The sequence below is a fragment of the Gavia stellata genome, unplaced genomic scaffold, assembly GCF_030936135.1.
Source record: "Gavia stellata isolate bGavSte3 unplaced genomic scaffold, bGavSte3.hap2 HAP2_SCAFFOLD_170, whole genome shotgun sequence".
In the NCBI taxonomy this organism is placed as follows: domain Eukaryota; kingdom Metazoa; phylum Chordata; class Aves; order Gaviiformes; family Gaviidae; genus Gavia; species Gavia stellata.
The window spans coordinates 36,921-58,609 of NW_026776357.1; the positions used below are offsets into that span (position 1 = coordinate 36,921).

Genomic DNA, 21,689 nt, shown 5'->3' on the forward strand with positions numbered 1-21,689 from the left:
CAGCACCAGTGGGGCCTGTGTTAGTGGGCAGGGGTCCGATGGGCCAGCCAGAGCCCTCTGCTACACTCTGTCCCTCTGCTCAGCCCCTGAGCCATAGCTGACCCTTTAAGATCCCCCCGACATTCCCTACTTGTCCCCCAGTGCCACCCTTCTGCCCCCTGACCACACCCCTCTAAACTGCTGTGCCTCCCTTGGTTCTCCCCACCCATCCTCCAGTGCCCCCTACTCCCCCCAGTGCCCCCCTTTTCCCCTGATACCCCCCCACTGTGTCCCTGGGCAAGTGCTGTGGGGGGGCCCAGCATGGCAGGACACCGGGGAGGGCAAAGCCTGCTGTGGTGGTATGGTCAGGGTGTTCCCTGGGCTGTTCCCTGCGCCAGCCCTTGCTGGTGCCAGAGGTGGTCGTGCCGTGGTGGGAGGGGTGGCAAGGGGATCCCCATGGGCAGTGGGAGGGCACGGCAAGGCCCCAGGACCCCATGGGGAGACCCCTGCTCTGGGGTCTGTCCCGGCATGACTGCGTTGTGCCCAGCCCACGAAGATCCGGGAGGGGCCATGCAGCTGGCAGCCCCCAGCCTCGGTGTCACCCACATGTGGTCCCGCCAAGCACAAGGGTGCCATCGGGGGAAAAAAGATACACTGCCCTTTAGGCATCTTGTGCTGAGCTTTATTTAATTAACTCCTTGGTGCTGGCTGGGGACAGGTATCGTGCAGAGACTCCTCTAGTGCCTGCTTCACTCGCGGGTCCTTGTTGTGCTGCAGTCCCAAGAGAGCTGGAAGGACACAGGCAGTGCTGTGGGGACCTGGTCCTGGCCAGGCGCTCCCCTGTCTGCTCCGCTCCAGGGATCTTCCCACAAAAACAGACGTCCCAAGGAGCCGGATCTCACTAAAACCCTCTGAACCCTTCCTTCCCCACCCCCTGCCTTACCTCAGCAAAGAAGGCTGTAGCTGTCACCCGCAGCTTAACTGAGCAGGAATCCAGCCATGGGAAGAGGGTCTGCTTCAGACAGGGTGATAGAAGCCCAGCATGGACCAGGACGCTGCGCAAGGGAGCACAAGCGAGGGACACACAGTTACCCAGGAAGGCCAGGTTGCCAAAATTCATGTACACCAATGCAGATACTATTCTTCAGCTCAGGACGGCTTCCCAGGCATGCTGGAAGGGTCCTGCAGGCATTTCCCTGGGCACAGCCCCGCAGGAGGCAGCCATGTGCATCCCTGCGACTCTTACCTGGTCAGGAGACGCACCCCATCAGAATGGGTCAGGGGGTCTTCAAGGAGAGCCCACGCTGCCCGATTCATGAGCAGCCGCATCCACTTCTCTGCCATGCATTTGCCTAGCACCAACTCTAAAGCCATAAGGAAAACCCTGGCAAAAGAAACAAAACACAAACCCAGTCAAAACACAGGCAAACAAAACAAGAAAAAATCAAAACAGCAGCAGCACCACAAAACCAAAGAAAGATCAAATCACTGCAGTTTAGGGGAAGATTTCTCTTTAGCAGAGCTAAATACCCCAGGAATGATGCTTCGTAGACTGCAGCTAACGACACTGGCATTTTCATCATGCCCCAAACCCACTGAAGCAGAAGAAACTCCACGCCCCTGGACTGACTCCATGCTAGAGAACCAAGGCAACACCTAATACCTCTTCCCACCAGCATTTTGTGAAGAATGATGCCATTGCCCGCAAGAGTCACGCTCCCCCCCGGTGGGGGTCCGCTGAGGGAGTGCAAAGCTATCGTGCATGCAAGGGTATGCAGAAGGCAAGATGACAGCCGTCCACAGCACGAGCTGCCTCAGACCTTCCTGCCTGGGAGCTGGAGTTTCCCCATGAAGGAGCAGAAGTAAACCCAACCACGACGAGCAGTTTGCTCATCTAGGAAGCGGGGCAGGCAAAGCCCTCCCTCAACCCCACAAAGGCACGTGCCTTGGCGAGGGGAACCGAAGCCAGCCCCTCCATCTGCCCCTTCGGCTCCTTACCTGCACGGCTTCTCCTCAAGCACCTGGCCCTTGAGGAACAGTTGTCTTCCGCCTTCTCCCAGGGGGGAAAGCAGCCGCTCCTCGCCCAGGGTTTCGCTGGCCCACCTCAGGAGGCTGGGAAGGAGGTGGGGAAGCAGCTGCCTGAGCTCCTCCGTGCTCCTCAGGGCAAGCACCACTTCGGAGATGGCACGGGTGATCTGCAGAGAAACGTGACCAAGAAGCCCCTCTTCAGGCAAGGCCTTTTCCCACCAGCCTGGTTCCCCTGCCTGCCTGGGGCAGGGGGGTTACTGTCCGCAATTGTCACTTCTCCGACAGCCTTGTGGCTCAGGAGCACAACACTGTCCCAGCTCCCCACACTGCTTGAGGCCGGCCCAGCACAGCGCCCTGGGAGTCTCCAGGGGCATCTGCAAAGGGCACCTGACTCCCCCTTTTCCGAAGCAGGAGTTACAAAGCAGATGCAAAGCTACAGAAACGTGTCTGCCATTGAACGTACCATCAAAGTCTCCAGAGCAGTCTCATGGTTGTGCCACTCACAAGCGGAGGAGTTGGTCCCCAGGCAGTTGTTTCGTGCTCTGTTTAGTTTCTCCACTAAGCACCTCAGGACCTGAATCCCAATGGTGCTTCTCCCCAGGCTCCTCCACAGCTCCACCGTGTCACTGCAAGGGAACAGATGTTCACCCTTGAGCCCGTATCTTCGCAGTCCTGCAGTGCCCTCAAACCTTCTCCTCCTCTGCAATGGGGCTTACAACGCCCCAGTCACGGCAGAGACACAAGCACGCAGTCTTGCAACACTCAAGACAGCTCAGGCAGAAAAAAGACCTGCTTCTTAACTGGGCCACCCCAGTGCACGCAAGCTGTGGGGTCTCTGTTTGACTACAGTGGGGAAGTGGCTGGTGCACGTACCTGTCCATGGGCAGACCTTTCCGGAGGAGACTGCTGACGACGGGCTCCTGGTGAAAGTGGGCGAGGAGAAACACGGCCCAGAGCAGGAAGGGCCTGTGGGTGCTCTGCCGCATGTAGGTGCAAAGGGTCTTCAGGATTTTTGGCACCTGAATGGAAATGGAGGAGAAAGAAGGGCTCGGTGCATCCTTTACCCCCTCCTGCGGGGCCCAGACACAGTCATTCAGCACAGGACCAGTGCCTGCTCCCGTGACACAGGGTCCAGACCTAGCTTGAAACCTCACCCCTTCCACCCTGCCTGGCCCTGGCTCACGTCTGGAGCTGGGTGTGCTCTTGGCAACTGTGCACACGTACGCACACATGCACGCGCTCACACGCACAGACTCAGTCACTGCATGTGCCTGGGCCCAACCGTACGAGCAGCTGCGTGCCCTTGTGCACACAGAGGACACGGGCACGTTTCACACCCAACGCTTGAATAACTCTCCCCACATGTGTGTAGCGATGCAAGAGCAAAACCAAACACGCTCTTTGAGACCCTGAAGTCGCCTTGCAGGGCCTCTGCAAGGGCACCTGAGTCCTTCAGCAGCCCCTTGGCTCGACACACAGGTGGCATTTCTTGAGCCTGTGCCAACTGCACAGGGTGTCGTTAAACAGCCAACAGGAGCAAAGACAAAGTCAAATGGGAAAAAGGTCGCCTTTACCTCCTGGACTATTTCCTTCCTGCATTCCACCAGGAAGATGAACACCCACTTCCATAGTGGCTTCACACACGTGGGTGTGACGTGCAGCAAGCTGGGCAGGACGGCAGTCAGAAAGTCCGTAGCCTGCGCTGGAGGGATGCACTTGCAAACAGCCTGGAGAGAAGTCAGGAACAAGAGAGACCACGTCACAGCTCTGCTCCAGCAATTCAGAATGGAAAGGAAACTTGACAGAACTGTTAGTTCGGCAGTCGTGCAGGGGGCAATCACTTTTTCATCCTGCTATGCGTACAGTGCTGTTCACATCTGATGCAGCTACCCGATTGGGAAGTGTCGCCCCCCATGTTGTTTGCTTATTATGTACCAAATTTGTATTCTGACAAGAGCAATCACACACGCACACATATACGGTATCTGCTCCAGCATGCCTGAAGGACAGTCTTGTCTCAAAGCCTCCTGCTACTTGCTAACAACAGCCATCCTGGACAGCTTGCTCTGGAGACAGCGAGGGACGCTGGAGGGGAGCAGGGAGATGTGCAGGAGCCCAGGAGCTGGGCCCCCACCCCGCTCTTTTGGGGCCAGTTACCTTTGCTATTTTGGCGCAGGTCTGCACGGTGTCTGGGCTGTTCAGCTCCTCACCAAGGCACCTGATCTCATCTGCCTGAGGCACCACCTCCATGGTCCTGGCTGGAACAAACACCAGAAGAAAAGGGGAGTCACGCCCACAGAAAGGCAACCTCTGGCCCTAGATACTGCTAAAGGAGAACCCAGGGGGTGGCAGTGAAAGCCACAGGGAAACCCAGGGCCCTCCTGAACTCGGTGCAGCAGGATTTCCCGAGCCCGATAAATGGCTGACAAATCCCGGGCTGGAAAGAGCCCTCTTCCTCCTCGAACCATTTGTTGGGGCTTCAGGGTTTCAGCAGCTACTGGCCTCTGATCCCAGCAGCTGTGTCCCCTGTTCCCACACAGGCCACCATTGTCTCTGGGAGGCAGGAAACCTCCCCGTGACTGCCTCAGCACAGGCAGACCCTGCTGCCTGAAGAGGAAACGGTCCAAACACAACCCTTTGCGGCACGCCCCGGGTCTGCAGTTCAGATCCCTCTTCCCTGCCCAGTTTGCTCTGGGCAGCAAATTGGTTTCCTCTCTTGTGCTCGGCAGGAGATTTCTTCCCTGGCGGCGATGAGTTTGGATAGTTTGCCTGGGGAGCTGCCTGTCTCTCCAGGCTCAAGGCAGGGAGCAAGGGGGAAGGCACCCTCTGGAATGTCAGGGGCCTCATCCGAGCGAGTTGTCTGACCACCCTCTGTCTCTCCTGGAACGTGGAGGGGGGCAGACATGGAGGGGGACAGTCCCCAGCATTGGTGGCAATGTCCTGCTCTCAGACAGCAGTGGGGGATGGCCCTGACCAACCGCACACATGCGCTGCGGAGGTGGGACTCAGCGACCCTCTCCCAGGGATCCTTCCTGACATGTCCAGGGAGGCAGAGGGCTAACAGGGTGGGGGCACAAAACCAGCCAAGCACGTTGCCTCCCGCTTCCCTCCTGGGGACAGGGCCTGGCCCTGCAGGATCCCAGTGGTGCCAGGCCGGGAAGGGAGGGAGGATCAGGCTGAGCAAGGCTGGGAAGCGCCCACTCTCCTTACCTTGCATTTGGAGAAGGTAGCCAAGGCAGACCCATGCCCTCTGGCGGGACGTGGCCAGGCAGTCGCTGGTCAGAGTTGCCAGCAATCCCACCAGGGAGCCGAACCGCTTGCAAGGACGTCCTCTCTGCAGGGCAGAGCAGCAGGAAAAGGGTCGCAGGCAGCCCCAGCACCCGCTCGCCTCTATCGCCCATCCTGCTCCCTGAGCAGCGACCGGGCAGAGGGGCAGGCAGAAGGGCTGCCCCGTAATCCCTGGAGCCCCAAAACCCAGCACCCAGTTGGGCAGGGTTCCCTTCTGGGGCCATGAATGGTGGGAAAAGGGCGCCAGGGCACGCGAGGGGGCTCTACTCACCATGAGCTCGAATCGCTCCTTGCAAGCTCCCAGCACATGGGCACAAACCTGCAGGGCTCTCTCCCGCTCCCATTCGTTGGCTGAGGTGAGCCAGCCCTTCAGGACCTGAGGCAGGGTGCATCTCTCTCACAACAGGCATCTTTCTCTCCCGGAGATCCCTCTCCAACTCCCTCCTTCTCTGGCCCCTTCCCAGTGCCAACCCCAGCCCCACCGAGCACTGGCACTGCTGCCTCCACTGCCTCGCTCCCTCCAGCTGCCTCTGCCCTGAGGCTGCTGTTGCTACACTGCCAGCGTCTCCCCACTCCAGCCTTCCTCCAGGCTGCTCTCAGCCAGCTCAGGGCTGGCTCTGGGCTTTCCCTCCAACAGGGCCCACTGCTCTGCCTGGCCAGAGGCTGCAGTGGCCGGGCGCTCCCGTCCCCCAGCTCAGCCCCTGGCCCCGGCCAGACGCACAGCCTCAGAGCAAGGAGCCAAAGCCCCACATTCCTGCAGGAAAGGTATCCACCTCCTAACACCCTCTAAGGCCTCCACTCTCTGCCCCTGAAACACTTTCCCTCTTGCCCCACGGCTACTCACATGGACCATGTCATCAAAGCAGGCAGAGGTCACCTCTGCCTCCAGAAAGGTTTCTAGGAGATGGCCCAGATCTTCCACGCATCTCCTGTGCAGAAGCTGAAAGCAGGAAAGCAGAGCTGAGGTTCTGCATCATGGGGGCTGCCGGGGCGCACTGAGGTGGGATCCTGACCCAGGGGTGGGCAGGCACTGGCCAGCGGGTACCTGCATGTTCACAGCTGCCCTCACTGTCTTCCTGCCCTTTTTCATCTGCTCCTTGGAAGGACAGGACAAGACAGTCTGGCAGCACACTGCCAGCAGCTTGTGATTTTCCTCCCGCCTCAGAGGTGGCCTCAGCTTGCTGGCCAGAGGAAAAAGGAAGAGAAAACACAAAGGAGATTTACTGTCTCCAGAGTGGCTCAAACCACACCTGGGTTCCTCCTAATCGAGGGCCCCAAATCCAACACCCCCGCCCACGCCAGCGAGCACTGCCTTCAGCGCCAGCAATTCCTGCCTCCTCCCAGGCAGCAGGCAAACCCCTGCCCCCAGGTTAAGGAACCTCGGGGGCTCCCTTCCTGTGGGAGACACCCGACATGGGGAACACCCTCCCACTCCACAGCCCCAGCAGCTCCCGGCCCCATGCTCAAGGCCACTGGGGCTGCCCCAGCCAGCTGGGATGGGGCACACTAGGAGTCCCCACAGCCCGGGGAACAGACCTCACCTCAACTCCTCCAGGGCCTGGAACACTCCATACACCAGGGAGTCCCAGGGCTCCCCCTTGATCCAGTCCTGCAAGTCCCAGAGAGAGAAGCACAGAGTTGGCAGGGGCACGAGACAGCCCTCCCGCCTCCCCTGGGGACAGGCTCTGCTGCCAGGCCTGGGCAGACACTGCCCCGTCACCCCCACGCATCCCCAAAGGCACTGCAGGAGGGACCCTGCTCCCCAGCCACAGCCACCCAGCACCAGCACTCAAGAGCCCCACCAGCTCCGGACACAGCTCCAGGAGCTCACGTGAAGCCCAGAGACCATCGTGCCTCTGGGGTAACGAGTCCGATGGCACAGCCCAAAACTCCCCCGTGCGACCGCCCCGGCTACAGGCACTCACCAGCAAGGTCCACGTTGCCTCCTGCTTTAAGGACAGCTCAAAGCTGCCGCAGTCGCCCACAGCCTGGATGGCACAGCTGACCTCGGTGATGCTCTGCACCAGGGCGAGCTTGAGCTGCAAGTCCTGAGGCCAAAGAGAGCAAAGCACCCCTTCAACTCTTTGAAGGGCTGAGAGGTGGAAGAAGAGCATGGGCAGGGGAAACCCATGGGGGGCTGGATCTGGACGTTGAGGACAAACCCTTCCTTGGGAGATCTTTAGAAAGGGACCGTCCACCTCGGTGCACCCCAGCCCCAAGGGGCTGAAGCTGGGACACCCAGGCATCCCTGCCCTGTGTGCCCCATGCTCCTACCCTCTGTTTAGCTCTGGAGAGCCGCAGGATGTTGCCCACGATTTCTTTATCCACGCGGGTGAGCAGCTGCTCCTTGGGGGCACGCAGTGCAATGCCGCTGTAGGTGCACATCAGAGCAGCACGAATGGCCTGGGCGCTCTCCATCTTCTGCCGCTGCTGGACCTGTGTCAACAGAGATGCCCTGAGAGGTCAGCCCCGGGACTCTGGCAGGCTCCTGCGGCAGGCCCTGCCCCGCACCCTCACCAGCTCCTTGTTTCCCTGGGCACCTCCCAGCAGCTCCCCAGGCCACTCCTCGAGCTGCGAGTTCCAAGGCCAGAAGTTGTTCCCATCCCACAGCTTGGGATCTCGCATGGGGATGGGGATGAGGTACAGCCAGCATCGCACACACTGCTGGCTCTTTTACCACTGATTTGAGAGGTCGGGGAGCTGCCTGGAACCTTTCTGTGGAAAGGTATCTGACAGAGCCTGTCACGGTCCTGCTCAGACACGCAGCCCGTGCTCGTCAGGGGTGCAGATGAGCCCACTCTGCTCACCTCCCCAGGCCAGGCTGCACCGCTCTCTCTGTAGGGCCCTGCCCTGCCCTGAAAGGCTTCCCCACAGCCCCCAGGTGGGGAGCAGAGCCAGTGAGACTTCACCAGGCTCCTGCTCTTGGCCCTCAGCTTTGGGGAAGGGTCAGAGTGTCACACCGTGCCCACCCCCTTGTCGCCAGCTCCTGCTGAAGTTAAGTCAGGGGCAAGGTGGCTGCAAGCAAGCAACCGCTGCAGCTGCCCCAGCTGGGTGGCTCTGATCCACCCGGTGTCAAACCCCCTCCTCTCCAAAGACACCTCAGGGGCCCCAATGCCAGGACGTCCCCTCTGAAACAGAGGTCTCGGCTAGCTCTTACACGAATGCTTATCTCAAGGCAGCTGCCACAACTTGGCTGCTGCAGGTGTAGAAGTGAAAGAAGGCCAAAAAAGGAAAGCCAAACAGGGAAACCCTGGATCCTTTACCTTCCAGCCCATGGAAGTCTGATAAAACCAGCCTCTGGTGAAAGCGGTGGAGAACATGTTCACTGTGTCCAAGACCAGATGGAAGTGGCTCTCAGCCGTGTGGGACACAACAGAAATCATTCCCTGCAACCACAGAGAAACAGGGAGTTGGCTCCAGCCCAGGCACTCGGCCATGGCCAGCAACAACGGCCAGGCAGGACATTGCGGCAAGGGGGAAATGGCAGCAAGGGGGAAATCGAGGTCTGGAGCAGCCCTGCCTCTCCCCCAGGAACAGGCAGGGGATGCGCAGGACAGGAACATCACCTCACCTGGGCTTCAGACAGCTGCACAGGGTTTGTCTCCTGCAGGAACCTCAGCACCTGCCCTTGGACGTGTCTGAGATCCTGACAAGCTGCCAGCACTGTCCCAAGGGCCTTGTACAGGAAAAGCTGCAAGAGAGGAGGCCACGTCCGAGATGTGGTCATAGACCGACCTGTCAGGAAAGGTCTGGCCCCAGACAGACCCGACCACCCCTGGTGGTAGCCAGCCACTGGAGTAGCCCAGGGAGGTGCATTTTGGGGGCAAGAGAAGGGGAAGCAATGAAAACCGCCTGCGTGGGCAGAGCCCCAGCCCTGGCGCGGGGCAGGAGACACACCTTCTCCCAGGAGCCGGGGGCAGAGCTGCCCAGCTGCTGGCTCAGCTCCTGGCTCAGGCCCATGGTCCAGGCCCTGTCCTCGATGGGCTCCAGCGACGCTCGCAGGAACTGTGGGGAACAGAGAGGAAGCGAGTGTTCCCCTGCCCTTGGCCAGGATGCTTTCTACGCTCGCATGTCCCGGGACACTGCTGAGGGGAGCTACTGGGAATGGCAGACTCTTCCCCTGCCCCACCCAGCCCTCTTTTCACCAGCCTCCCTCTTCTCCTAACACCTCAGGCGAGACCCTCCCGGCATGCCAGACATAGAGGAGGAGGCAGTGCTAAGGCGTGTGCCACAGCGATAGAGGGCATTAGCCATCAGCCGTGGCACGTGCGCAGACAGCAGCTCCTCTGAGCGGGCAGGCACCTACTGCGGGGGGAGGCACAGGGCACTCAGGAGGTGCCCCCAACTCCTGCTGCCTACACAGGCAGCCCCGAGCTTCCTCCCACAACTTTGTCTGTTCCCTCTTCTCCCCCTCTATTTGTGACACCCCCCAAGGATGCTGTACCTTGAGCACACGATGCTCCCACTCTGCAGAGTCCAGGGACCTCTTGGTTTTCCCTAGAAAGCAAGAGGAAGCAAAAGCCGTCGCTGCTATTTAAGCTCACACCAAAGACGAGCCCTGTGGTCTCCTCTGCGGTCAGACCTCCCAACATTCCCAGGCCATCAGGCTAGAAAGGGCCTACAAGCACCTACACCAAAGCCCTTGTGAGGCCAAAGACACAGGAGGGATCCCAGGAACATTTGTCAGGGCCACTGATTTGCAGCTCTTCTCCCAGGCTATTGCCAAGGACAGCTGCTGCAAACCTGGCCTGGCCTGGCAACTTGGTTCTCCAAAGCCAGGGGCTGCACCCCCTCCAGGAGCACCAGTCCTGTCCCTCCCCCAAACACCGTCCCGGCCAGGACATGGGGGTGCCGCCAAGACCTGCCCTCCAAAAGGACATCAACAGCCCCATCCATCCCCTGGGCCAAATCGACACTGGGGGACGGCTGCCCCCAGCCTCAGCTTTGGCTCCCTGGAAGGGGAAAGGCTGCAGAGCAAGTGCTGGGGAACTGGGGACAATTCTCCTCCGTCACGCTGGGAAGCTGCATTTTCCTGACCCCCTTCCCTCCCCCCAGCCTCTCCCTCCCCACCCGCACTTTACCTTCCAAGTACTGCAGCAGGAGGGGGATCTCGGTAGTCCACACCACCCCCAAGGCTCGGTGTATCCTGCCATGCAGGGCCTGCAGCAGCTGCAAGGCAGCGACTGCACGTTCGCCGCTCTTGTGAGGAGCTGCTGCCACCACCTAGGCGAGGGCAGGAGAGAAGGGTCACTCCTGCCACCAGAGCTGCAGTTTTTCCCGGGAGGGAGGGAGGGAGCTCGATGCCGCTCCTGCACCCGGGGTGCTGCTAGCCCCAAGAAAGGAGTGGGATACCGGACAGGCCCAGGCAGTCTCAGGCACACTGCCTCCTCCTTGGGGGATCCCGGCACGGGCCTCAACAGCATCTCTGCCCTGGGCTCCCCCACCACCCCTGGCCAGAAAAGCTCTTTCCCCCGGGCCCCACTACTCACCAGCAGCCGAGCCAGCAGGGCCTGGGGAGCCAGCAGCCGGGCTGTGGGGAGGAAGAAAGGCTGGGTGAGCCAACAAGCCCCCTCCGTGCCCTGCCCATCGCGCCTCCGATGCCCCGCACAGGGCTGAGGGCTGAGAGCAGCTGTGCTGCCACGGCGCTGACCCGGGAGAAATCCCCAGGGCTGCCCAGCACGGGACGAAGGCAGCTCCAGCATGGCCAGGAACAAGCCCCGGCTCGCCAGGAGAGTGCTGCGAGCAGGAGAGGCAGGCCTCTGCGCTGGGCAAGGGGCAATGCAGGGCAGAGCCCCTCGTGCCCAGCAGCAGAGCCTGGCTCCGCCCTTTGGTTCTCCCAGGCTTCTGCTGAGGGCTGGCAGGGTGCATGTAGACACAGACTGGCCAAGCCCCTGGCTGAACCCATTAGCTTCTACCTCGCTCCTGGGAGTCCACGGCGTCAGGCTCCTCCTCGTCTTCTTCACACCCTGCGCTCTCCCGTCTCTCAACTAGGGCTCGGAGACAGCGGGAGAGCGGGATCAGCATGCCGCTGTACTGGGCTGGCACCACATACTGCAGCAGCCTCGGCCACAGGAGCTGCAGAGAAGAACCGGGCAATTCACCACATCAGCATTTCTATTCAGCTCAAAGACAAAAGTGACAGTCTGCGGTTCCCTGAGCCTTGTGTGCTTCAGCACATGTGAGGGGAGAGGTTCACAGCATGGGGAAGCATGAAGAAAAATGTCCTGAAGGCAAGAAGTGGCCACAGCAGCAGGGCACAGGGTGACTTACTTTGGTCATCCCTCTCAGAGAGACGTCCAGCGAGCCCAGGATATCCACACACAGGGCTCGAAGAGCTCCTTCCTCCGGTGTTACCCAGGCAAAAAGGCCTCCTGCCACCTGTAAGACAGAGTTGGCAAAACCCCTGTTACTCTCAGCTCCTGACCGACAAGGCTCAGGCATGGCCTCACCAGTGCTCCTGCGCCAACCTCCCAGGAGCACTGACCTCCAGAAGGAGGACAAGAATGGCCAGACCCAGCTCGGGAACCACTTCCCAGACCCTGGGAAGGACTAGGAAGCCTGGGAGCAGAAAGAGACACTGCTTGTCTGCACGGTCCCCCAGGGCCCAAATGCTGCTGGCGTGCCATGGTGAGGAACGTGCCCTTCAGCAGGGCTGTGCTCGATGCCAGCCCTGGCAGCAGCACGCCCAGCCCGACAGATGTGGAGGAGAAGCTGGCTCTTTCCTTTGCCCTGCTCCCAAAGCAGAGCCTCCCCGAGCCCTGGAGCAAAGCAACACCCACAGATCCCCTGGTTGGAGGGAGGCTCTAGCCAGAGGGAAGATCCTCAGCAAGTCAGCAAAAGGCTCAGCCATGCCCATCCTTCATCTCCTGGGCACCCAGCTGGAAACACTCACCAAAGGGACTGCCAGATGGCCTGTCCCCTTGCCAGAAGGGATGCGGGTCCCCAGACTGCTATTGGATGGGCAGGGCATGCTTTGGAGGGCCAGAGTATGAGAACACCACAGAAAGATCCTCTAGCCAGGCCCATCTGGCTGCAGTGGCTGTGTTTTGCTGATTTTCTGTGAGCACTTAAGGATGGAGGATGTCCTGTCCCTAGAAGACCCCTCCCTTTGCAAGGCAGCTTTGCTGAAGGTGTCTGTGGGCACAGCTCAGCCTGTGGGGTGCGCAGGCAGCCCCACAGTCCCAGGTGGCACGCCCGGGTGCAAACCCTCATCATTCACTGACGTCTCCACCAACATCAGCACACACACACACGAGGAACAGCCATTTGCAGGTCATTCCAATGGCAGCGCCGGCGCTGATGGCCCTGCAGCGTGGAGCTCTCCATGCTCAAGGATGCCTGCAGAAGCTCTCAGCGCAGGCCAGGCACTGCTGGAAGCCCCAGGTGTCCTGCTCTGCCCTTACCAGTCTGCCTGAGGTCCGGCTGAACTCACTGAAGATGTGCCCCACCACATCCCATGCCCAGCAGCTCTGGGAGCCGGAGCTGAGCAGCTCCCGGATGAACTCCAGAACTGCCCTCCGCACCTGCCAGGGGAGAGCGTGGTTACGGTCCTCCTGTTCAAAACCCAAAGGGAAGCCGCCTTTGCTTGGGGGCAGCCTCTGTGGCTCGCGGAGAGATGACAAGCGCATGGCAGAAGCTTTCGCTCCGGCCATCAGGGCTGGGCTTTAGCACCAGGCTGGACGGGCATTTGCCCCACAGAGCACAGCGACCTCCCCACTCCACTCTGCCAGCTCTCCCCGGGGACGAGCCATCACCCACTGCCTGGGCAATGTGCCGGCACTTCCCCAGGCACCCCAGCTCTGCCCTGAGGGAAAGGCTTCCTCTGCCTCCCCTGGTGGCACTGTCCCTTCCCAAACCAGCTCACCTGGGCACTGGGGTCGTTGCACACTGACCCCATGGCCTCCATCACCTGGGGCAGCTTCTCTTTCACTGCAGGTGCTGGAAGAGATATGGAGAGGTGTGCATTGAGGCAGAGCCCCAATGGCAGAAGCTTCCAAGTTTTTCGCACACCAACGGGACAGAAAAGCGGGGCCTGACTCTGACTTCACAGGAGGCAGCGGCATAGCCAGAGCGACTCCATTTCCAGAGGCACAGCTGTTTTATAGGGACTGAAAGCTATGGTAATATGGTAACACAGAGCACGTGAGAAATGACTTGGGTACAAGCAGCTCCTGTGCACCAGCCCACCCGCCCACCCACCAGCCTGCCCGTGTTACTGAGCTTGGAGCATCATCCCTGGTGTGCACCATTTCTAACTGCCGGAGGAGAGCTCGAGCCCTGTCGCAGGGCGTCAGCTCGGCTGGGGGACCCGCTCTTTGCAGCTCCTTTTGGGTGCAGGTGCACCGCTTTCAGCCCGTTCCTGCTCTCAGCCCAGCAGCCCCAACCCCTGCCTTCTGTCCCTGCCCATGGCACTGACCGTCAGAGTGGGCCAGCGCTCCCAGCAGGCCCAGGGCTGCCACGCGACCGGCCTTGCTCCCACCGCTCTCCGGGGAGTGCAGAAACATGCCCGTCTCCTCAGGGCATATTCGTGCTGCAGGGAAGAAATCGCATTCTGCACTAGCAGGCAGCTGCCTCTGACTGCCGAGGACAGGGAGAGAGCCGCCACAGCACGACGGGGGATCGCCCAGTCTCCTCTCCTTACCCTGCAGCGCGATGCAGCGGGGAAGTTCTGCCTTAGGGGCCAGGCCAGGCTCTTTGGTCACGTCAGGGAGCTGTGGGAACAAGGTCTGTTTTAAAGAAATCTGCATCAGCATTGAGGGGGACTGAAAAGAAAGGGTGCTCTCTGCCCTCCTCTCCCAGAGTCCTGCTGCGACTTGGCTGAGAGGGAAATCACTGTGGGAACAGGGCTGCCCCTCAGGCCCATTCCGAACAGCCAGGATCAGGCCTCCTGCAGCCTTAAGGAACCTACGTGGCACCTGTCTCACAAATCCTGGCGTGTTCCTGGCCTGCAGGAAGGTCTGTGAGACAACGGGGGAGGAAGAGGAGGCTAAAGCTACCTAAAGGCACATCTGGGAGAAGGGGAGTCCCTAACAGCAGCTCCCAGGGAAAACCACAAACCCTCCTGGATGGGGCTTCTTGTTTGCCCTCCCCTCAGAGCAGCATCGGCAGGGTCTCTTTCCTCTGAACAGAGCCCGCTGTTGACAACTCCGTTTCCCAGCACTTCCCACTCATCAGACCTCAGCCCTCACTGGACGGGACTGGACACAGCCCTGGGCATTAGGGCAAAGCTCTTCCCACACACAGAGCCCTACAGAGATGGCAATGCCTCCCTTCCTGAGAAGACGAGCCCCGGGGACTCTTGCCTCCCTTCTGGCCCCTCCCCGCATTTCTCTTTTCTTGCCCAAAGAGTGCGGGGAAGTCTCAGGCCTCCTCTGCTCTCCCCCTCCCTGTTCCTTCTCTAAGGCCTTCGCAGCTCCTCCTGGCACCCCACAGCTCCCCAGTGCCTCGTGGCACTCGCGCAGACCCACCCCAGCAGCCACGCCGGGCCCTGCGCAACACCTCACCTTGTTGACCCGGGAGGTGTCTTGGACCTCCTGAGATTGGTGCAGCAGCCAGAGGAGCTGCTCCCAGGCATGCTCGCGGTGCTGCTCCTCACGCAGCAGGACCTCCATCATGGCAGCCACCGCCCTGAGCACAGCCTGCTTGTCCTGAAGAGGGAAGGGAGAGGCTCTGCTTGGAGGGCTGAAGGTCTGCCTAGCACTCAGCATCGCCTGCACACCAGTCTGCCCTTCCCACTGGGAGGGGTTTCCCTTTCCCTTCTGCCCTGCAGCAGAAGGGCTCACTCCAGAGGAGAGAGAGCAGTTCCCCACGCTCGCACCCCAGCCCTCCCTGCAGAAAGGCCCCAGGACTCAGCTGCTTCCTGCCAGAGAGCCTCCAGCCCCAGGCACAGTGACAGCAGGCTCCCGGCCTGGGATGCTTTCTCATTCAGACCGCTGCCTCCCCTCACCCCTCTGCTCGCACCCCACCAGCCACAGACAGACCCACCAACGTGGACATCCCCGCTGTGGCCCCAGGCGTGGAAAGCAGCACTTCTTACCTCTTCTTCCTCGCAGCCCAGCCAATTTACCAGCGCGTAACGGAAGACTGGGTAAATGTCTTCACAGAGCTGCGCTTCCCCGTTGCGAGGGAAGGGGCATTGCTCCTGGCTGCCGAAGTATGTATTGACCCCTTTTGACCATTGCTCCAGAACTGCACCAGGAGAAAGGGAAGGGCAGCACGTGAGAGTCTGCAGCAGGGACGGTACCTTGCACCCTCACCCAAGCCTGCTCTAAGGACGGTCCCAGGCTCGGCAGGGCTCAGCCCAGGACCAGATCTGCATCTGAGGCCAAGCTGTGCCCTTGAGGTGTCTGGTTTCAAACACCCCACTGTTTCTCTCCTCCTCCCCATCCTTTTCCTCCTCAATGGCCTGTTCCCCTCCAGTATTTCCCAGGGGAAACAGGGGAACAGAAGCCATGGGAAGGGACCCAGGAGTTCCCCTGTGCAGCACCGTCGCGTCCTACCCACAGAAACCTCCGGGGCTTCTCCCGCTCCTTCTGCACACTCACAGCGGTTTGGGATCGCCAAGGCCTGACCTCGCTGTGGGCTGACACCTGCCATGTTCCCTCTGAGATCACAGGGACGCATCAAAGGCCACCCCAGCCCCTGACCCTGGGACCCCAGCTAAGGAGGGGACACTCACCACTGCAGACGGCACGCAGGATCCGGCCACTCCCCACCCGGCTCAGCATGGCACGCAGGGCAAGCAGCGTCATTCCCACGAAGGGGATGCACCGCAGGGCTGCAGAGAAGGCAGGGACAAAGGGACCGAGAGGGTCAGTGAGAGACACGGGAGACTGGGGTCGATCCCTGGCAAGGCTGGGGCTGCTGGGCCATGTGGGACATGCCAGAGGGTGTGGGGAGGGCTGCCTTCCCCAAGGGGGACACAGGAAAGCCCTTTAGGGAAATGGGGAGGACAGTGCGGGGCAGAGACCCTGCGGGTTTGTCTCCAGTGGGTTCCCACCCTCCAGGAACCAGGACTGGGCTAGTAAGGCAGAGCTGCCGGCCAGCCCTGGCACAGAGCAAGGAGGCATGGCGACTTCATAGCCCCCCAGTTCAACACAGAGCCTTCAGGAAGGGGGAGGGTGCTTTCTCCCCGTTATCACAGACCCCTACCCAAACCAAGAGGCCCAGGGTGCCGTACCGTAGCTGCGGGCCATTTTGCCCAAGGTGAGGAGCACGATCTCATCAGGGACCTTCCCCATGGCCTTCAGGTGGCTCTGGAGCTCAGACATGACAAAGTGGAAGCGGGAGCGGGCCAGAGCCACCAGGACGTCGCTAGCAGCCATCTTCACATCATCTGTCACATCCTGAAAAAGTGCCACAAGTTAAACACTCCCGAGAAAAAGGCTGAGGCACTCGGACAGGCTGAACGCCCCTGCCTCACCTGCAAGACCCCTCGGGGCAGTTTGCTCAGGCCGGGCGCCTGCTGCCTCTTGTACCCTGGGGTAGGCGAGCAGCTCCCCGGTGAGACCAGGGAGGCTTTTCCCTAGCACAGCCCTGTGCTGCTGCCTTCTCTCCCTCTCTGCAGAGATGCCAGGAACAAACTGTCACAGACTCAAGGACCCCCTGGGGCCTCTCCACGGGGCTGCTGGGTTCCCAGGGCTGTTCCTCAAGTGAGCTTGAACCCAGCTCTCGCTCAGTTAGAAACAGCCCCGCGTCCACCTCTCTGCACTACTCTCTGCATCTCCTCTTCAAATTCCCTATAAGGAGGAGTCCCCTTCGGACCTCCACTGGGTCTGAATAGTTGAGGAACATCTCTGTGCTGCTCTGGATTTCCCCAAAAACCAGGGCCAGAGGCAGGCTGCTTTGGCGGCCTTGAAAGAGAACAAGCTCACCTGGGCTGCTCGCATGTCACTGGACACCTCTGCTATCAGGCGGTTCACGACACCGCTCTGCAAACTGCCATCGTCTCCTTGCAAGAAGCTCTCCAGCTCCCGGTATGTCTCCACTCGGTCACCCTGGGGACAGACCACACATGGGAGTGATGGGACTTGCTTTGCCCTCGTTGCCAGGGACCCACGAGAGAGACCTACTGCCCCCCAAATCATCTCTCTGCCATGGGCACGAGGTACGAGCTGCAGGCATCGGTCAGGACAGCCATGGGGAACGGCAAGATCTTCCACAGCACCTCTGACACTACCAGAGAGCCAGACAGGGAGGTTGATTCCACCAGGGTAAAGGGCCATGCGGGAGCCTAGGAAGTCGTTCCTGAGGATGGGGGATGGTGGAGGTCAGACGGACAGTGCCAGGCGAGGAAGGGGAAGATGTGGGAATGAGACCAGTCCCTGAGGAGGGGGAGCCATGAACTCCCTGCACCTTGGGGCACAGTGTCGCTCCCCTCGCACAGGCAGGAGCCCAGGCGCTGGGACAGTTCTGGAACCAAAGCTAAGGTGGGGCCTTGAGCACTTGGGCAAAGGTGCTGGAGAGATGCTGGGATTTATGCCAGAGGCTTTGCCTTGTCCAGGAGAGCACTGCAAGCTCCCAGGGAAAGGAGGGAGGGAGCAGTGGCATTAGTCCAGCTGGAGCAGCAGGATCGGCGCTTGGGGACGAAGCGCCTGCAGGAGGGCAGAGGTGCCATCAGGCGAGATCCCCCTCTGCCACGGCACCTGGGGAAGTCAAGGGCTTGGAGGGGAGCCCTCGAGCCCCCTTGTCTCACCTCACGGTCTTGCAGCCGCTTTAGCAGAGAAGCCCCACTAGCCACAAAGGTAGTGATGGCTTCAGGGACAGCCTTCTTTGCCCTGCCTCCATCCTCAGGATGTGCAGGTCTGGACTGAGAACCAAAGCACGGGCAGAGAGCTGGAAGAAAAGAAAGAAATGGTTTTGCTGGCTGCAGGGCTTTGCACCAGGGAGGGGGGAGGATCTTCCCAGCCCCTCCCAGCACTAACAGCCCGTGCTGGGCTGTACTGGCAAGAGGGCAGTCACTGGGACAAGGGAAGGGAGTCTTCCCCTCACTGCGGCACTGGGAAGACCGCACTGGGAATACCACACTGGGGGACTGGATCCATTCTGGGCTCCCAGTGACAGAATGGCAGCAATGCGCTAGAGCGAGTCCAGCACGGGGGCCCCGAGCTGGGCGGGACATGGACATGGGACCCTGCAAGGAGGTGCTGGGAGGGCTGGGGCTGGGCAGCCCCACCAAGAGTTGGCCGGGCCAGGTCGTCTTTGAGCAGTCCCCAGCTGCCCCACGGAGGGCAGGGAGAGGATGGAGCCAGAGCCCTCTCGGAGGTGCCTGGCAGCAGGATGAGAGGTGACGGCGACGCAGGCCCCAGCAGGCAGCAGCCCCCAGCCCCCCACCACCGCCTCACCTCTGAGTGCTCTCATCCTCCTCAGGGCAGCAGGATCCCCCAGATGGACGCACTGCTCTCTCTGGGTCCTCCTCCTGCGAACGCCATGAGAAACTGGGGCAGCACCAGCCCCTTGGGAAGATATAGAGCCTGGCCATTGTGACACCCGTGCGGGGCGCGGCGCCTCACAGAGGGCTGCTGTGACACAGGGACACGTGCTGGGGACACGCTGCGGGGCGGGGACCAGACACGCAGCACCCTGCGGATCCCCACAGGCCCCGAAATGCAGGATTTCCCCATTCTCCATCACTTGAACTCACTCATGGTCCTCGAACAGTTCTAGCAAGGACTTTCTCCCGAGAGCCCTTCCCAGCCCCGTCCCCGATCCACGTCCCCCTCCAGGGACCCGAGGCCACCGGAGCAGTTTGTGCCACTGCTCACAGCCGCACGGCGTTACTCAGCCATCTGGCAAAGCCTCGCTGGCACCCAGGGCCTGAGAGCATCAGGCCACAAGCCTCCAGTAAACACGCACGGCAAAGTTTCTCCCCATTTTCCCATTTTCAGCCCAGAACATCAGCGCTGATGGGGGGCCCCAGCCCAGCCTGTCTGGGCCCTCGGGGCACAGCTGCTCCTGGCCCATCCCGCCCTGCGGGCCGTGCTGGGCCTTCTCAGGGGAAGGCGCGGGCCCTCGCCCTGAGGCCTCGCAGCACGAACAGGCGGAAGGTGCCCAGCCCAGCCCCGGTCGGGCGCCCTCCTGCTCCCTCCCTCAGTGCCAGTGTCACCGAAATCGGGAATGAAACCCCTTCACACTGGTCTATTAAAGAGCAGGCATTACTGCATTCGGCGCCGGGTGCGTGGGGGATCTCTCCAGCCAGCATGCACCCCGGGATGAAATCATGACAGGGATTTAAAACAGGTGACAAAGTTAGTTACGCCTACTGCTCCTACCCCTTAACTAACTATTGGTTAGTACCTTTCTTACTTCATCTTACAGATACAGTTCCAATTCCCTACGCATGCCCAGAGGGGAGGGGGCTTATTTGGGTTGGGGGCGTTTTCTAGCTAGGAGGTGTGGGTTTCACATGACAATGAGGCAGGTCAGCCTTAAAACAGTTTTGGCACTCTATTCTATTTTCCTAGACTTCGACCTTGTGGTAATCCTTACTGTTAGTTAGTGGAGACAGTTTTTAACTGTAATTTTATGTCTACATACCAGGTGCACGCATTACAAAGTATCTTCTTCACATTATTTCCATTCCTTTTACACTACTTTGACCCTGCGTTTCAGGATGTTCTGTAACACCAGCACCAGGCCGAGCCACTGACTGCGGGGGCCTGGGGTTGCGGCCGTCAGCTCCTGCTGAGGCGTAGGAGCCCCCAGGTGTGGGGGGGCCTGGCTCTCAGCCTGCGGAGAAGTGGCCTCACCCTCAGCCTGCGGAGAAGTGGCCTGTGGAGAGGGTCAGGTCGGGCCGGTGCCCTCCCCTGCCCCAGCCTTACTTTCAGGGGCGCAGTGTGATGCTGTGTGGTTACGCACGGGTGGGCCGGGAGCGGCGAGGGGCTTCTGCAAGTAGGTTCCCAAGAGCTCGGTTACTGTGTTGCTCCTCTTCCATACTGCCCCTTCTGCCTTCCGTGCAGCGGATCAGCCTGGGGCTGAGTCAGGTGGGGCGAGACCTTGGCTGTCCCAAACAGGTATTCCCCCCTCGGGGCAAGACGTCTTGGTGCCAGGCCTCTGCAAAGGGAGGACAGACTCTGGGTTGGAAAGGGCAGAGCCAGCCATCAGAGGGATCCCTCTCTCTCCAGCCAGGTCCCCCGCAAGCCCCTCTCCGGCATCAGGGAACTCCAGTCCAACGCCAGGCTCCAAAACCTGCTTCTGTCTCACGAGGAGTGTCAGAGAAGTCCCCTCTTCCCCGCCCCGGGCTGGCCCTGCAGCCGGGGGAAGCACCTTCCCTGTTTGGAGGTACTTACCAGGGCGGCTGCCGCTGCAGCTCTTGCTGCTGCCTGTTGGTCTCAGTGATGTGCTTGAATATGTCCCAGCCTGCTTGATGCAGCTCCAGCCTTTCCAGGACCCGGACCGCTCCTGGAGAAAGGTGGCTGCAACAGCAGGAAAAAGTCATCCCTCAGCTTCTGCTGGAGACCCCTTCTGCCTCCACGCCCGTCCGGCCTCTGCACCCACCCACTCCTCCGTCCACCCGCACTTTCGCCCCGTGGTGAGTTTTAGGCCTTGGCTGTGGGGGGAACCCTGGTCATGCCCATGTTAGGAGGAATTAGGTACACTTGCTTACTCTTTTATTACATGAGCAACAAATCACACACACACACGTAGTCACAGAATCACCAAGGTTGGAAAAGACCTGTAAGATCATCAAGTCCAACCATCAACAAAAAGAAAAACAAACAAACAAAAAAACCCAACACACATCACACACCGCCATGCCCATTAAGCCATGTCCCGCAATGCCACGTCCACACATTCCTTGAACACCTCCAGTGAGGGTGACTCCACCACTTCCCCGGGCAGTTTATTCCAGTGTGTCACCATTCTCTCAGTAAAGACATTTTTCCTAATGTAGATGAACAGCAGAAAAGCTTTGGAGAAAAGCACTTCTTCAAATCTGTTATAAAGCTGTTATCTTCAAAAGCTACATACTTATTGGGAAGAGTTGAAGAGATGATTTAAAGGGAATATGTGAGGGAGAAAAAATAGTCTGTCAAGACTTATACCTCCTGTGCTTTCTGCTGATTGTTGTATAGTGTGCAGCACTACATCAGTGATGACACCATGACACTGTGGTGCACTGTGCTGCAACTGGGGAAGAGCAGTCCCTGGGCACTGCAGACGGTTTTCCTATGCAGGATTATTACTGTGTTTGGATATGGTGTGGTTATGTGAGTAGGGAAAGAAATACCATTTCAGTGTGGTACAGCCAGGGATGGAGGGAAAAGGAACGAGGATCAGGGCAGGTCGCTCATGTGGGGATGAGGCAGTGGTTTGTTTGGGGGCTTAAAGATCTCTTCTGAGATGGAGATGGGGCTGTGTGTGCTTGAGACTGAGCTGAGGGATTCCTGTGAGGT

At 60.1% G+C, this 21,689-nt stretch overlaps 1 protein-coding gene across 1 annotated transcript; it reads right to left on the bottom strand.

Moving 5' to 3' along the window:
- Nucleotides 1–648: 648 nt before the first annotated feature.
- Nucleotides 649–18,941, bottom strand: LOC132320928 (maestro heat-like repeat-containing protein family member 2B). Its single transcript, XM_059834571.1, has 34 exons — nucleotides 18,938–18,941; nucleotides 17,990–18,129; nucleotides 17,169–17,291; nucleotides 16,475–16,640; nucleotides 15,974–16,072; nucleotides 15,332–15,483; nucleotides 14,799–14,942; nucleotides 13,937–14,021; nucleotides 13,712–13,825; nucleotides 13,160–13,233; nucleotides 12,699–12,818; nucleotides 11,566–11,673; nucleotides 11,211–11,370; nucleotides 10,785–10,825; nucleotides 10,377–10,518; nucleotides 9,740–9,792; nucleotides 9,193–9,300; nucleotides 8,867–8,986; nucleotides 8,559–8,681; nucleotides 7,570–7,731; nucleotides 7,221–7,343; nucleotides 6,837–6,904; nucleotides 6,341–6,476; nucleotides 6,140–6,235; nucleotides 5,567–5,671; nucleotides 5,218–5,341; nucleotides 4,165–4,265; nucleotides 3,582–3,734; nucleotides 2,881–3,026; nucleotides 2,471–2,633; nucleotides 1,978–2,174; nucleotides 1,226–1,363; nucleotides 923–1,034; nucleotides 649–767 (listed from the first exon to the last, which is right to left on the bottom strand). The coding sequence occupies exons 1-34, from the start codon at nucleotides 18,939–18,941 to the stop codon at nucleotides 729–731; spliced, it is 3,939 nt and encodes a 1,312-aa protein (XP_059690554.1). The 3' UTR covers nucleotides 649–728.
- Nucleotides 18,942–21,689: the final 2,748 nt, after the last annotated feature.

Excerpts from the sequence above, each read along its gene's own strand:
- LOC132320928 (XM_059834571.1), bottom strand. Across the intron at positions 6,477-6,836 it reads CAGGCCCTGGAGGAGTTGAG|CAAGCTGAGGCCACCTCTGA; the intron begins GTGAGGTCTGTT and ends TCCTCTGGCCAG. Across the intron at positions 1,035-1,225 it reads GGGGTGCGTCTCCTGACCAG|CGTCCTGGTCCATGCTGGGC; the intron begins GTAAGAGTCGCA and ends TCCCTTGCGCAG.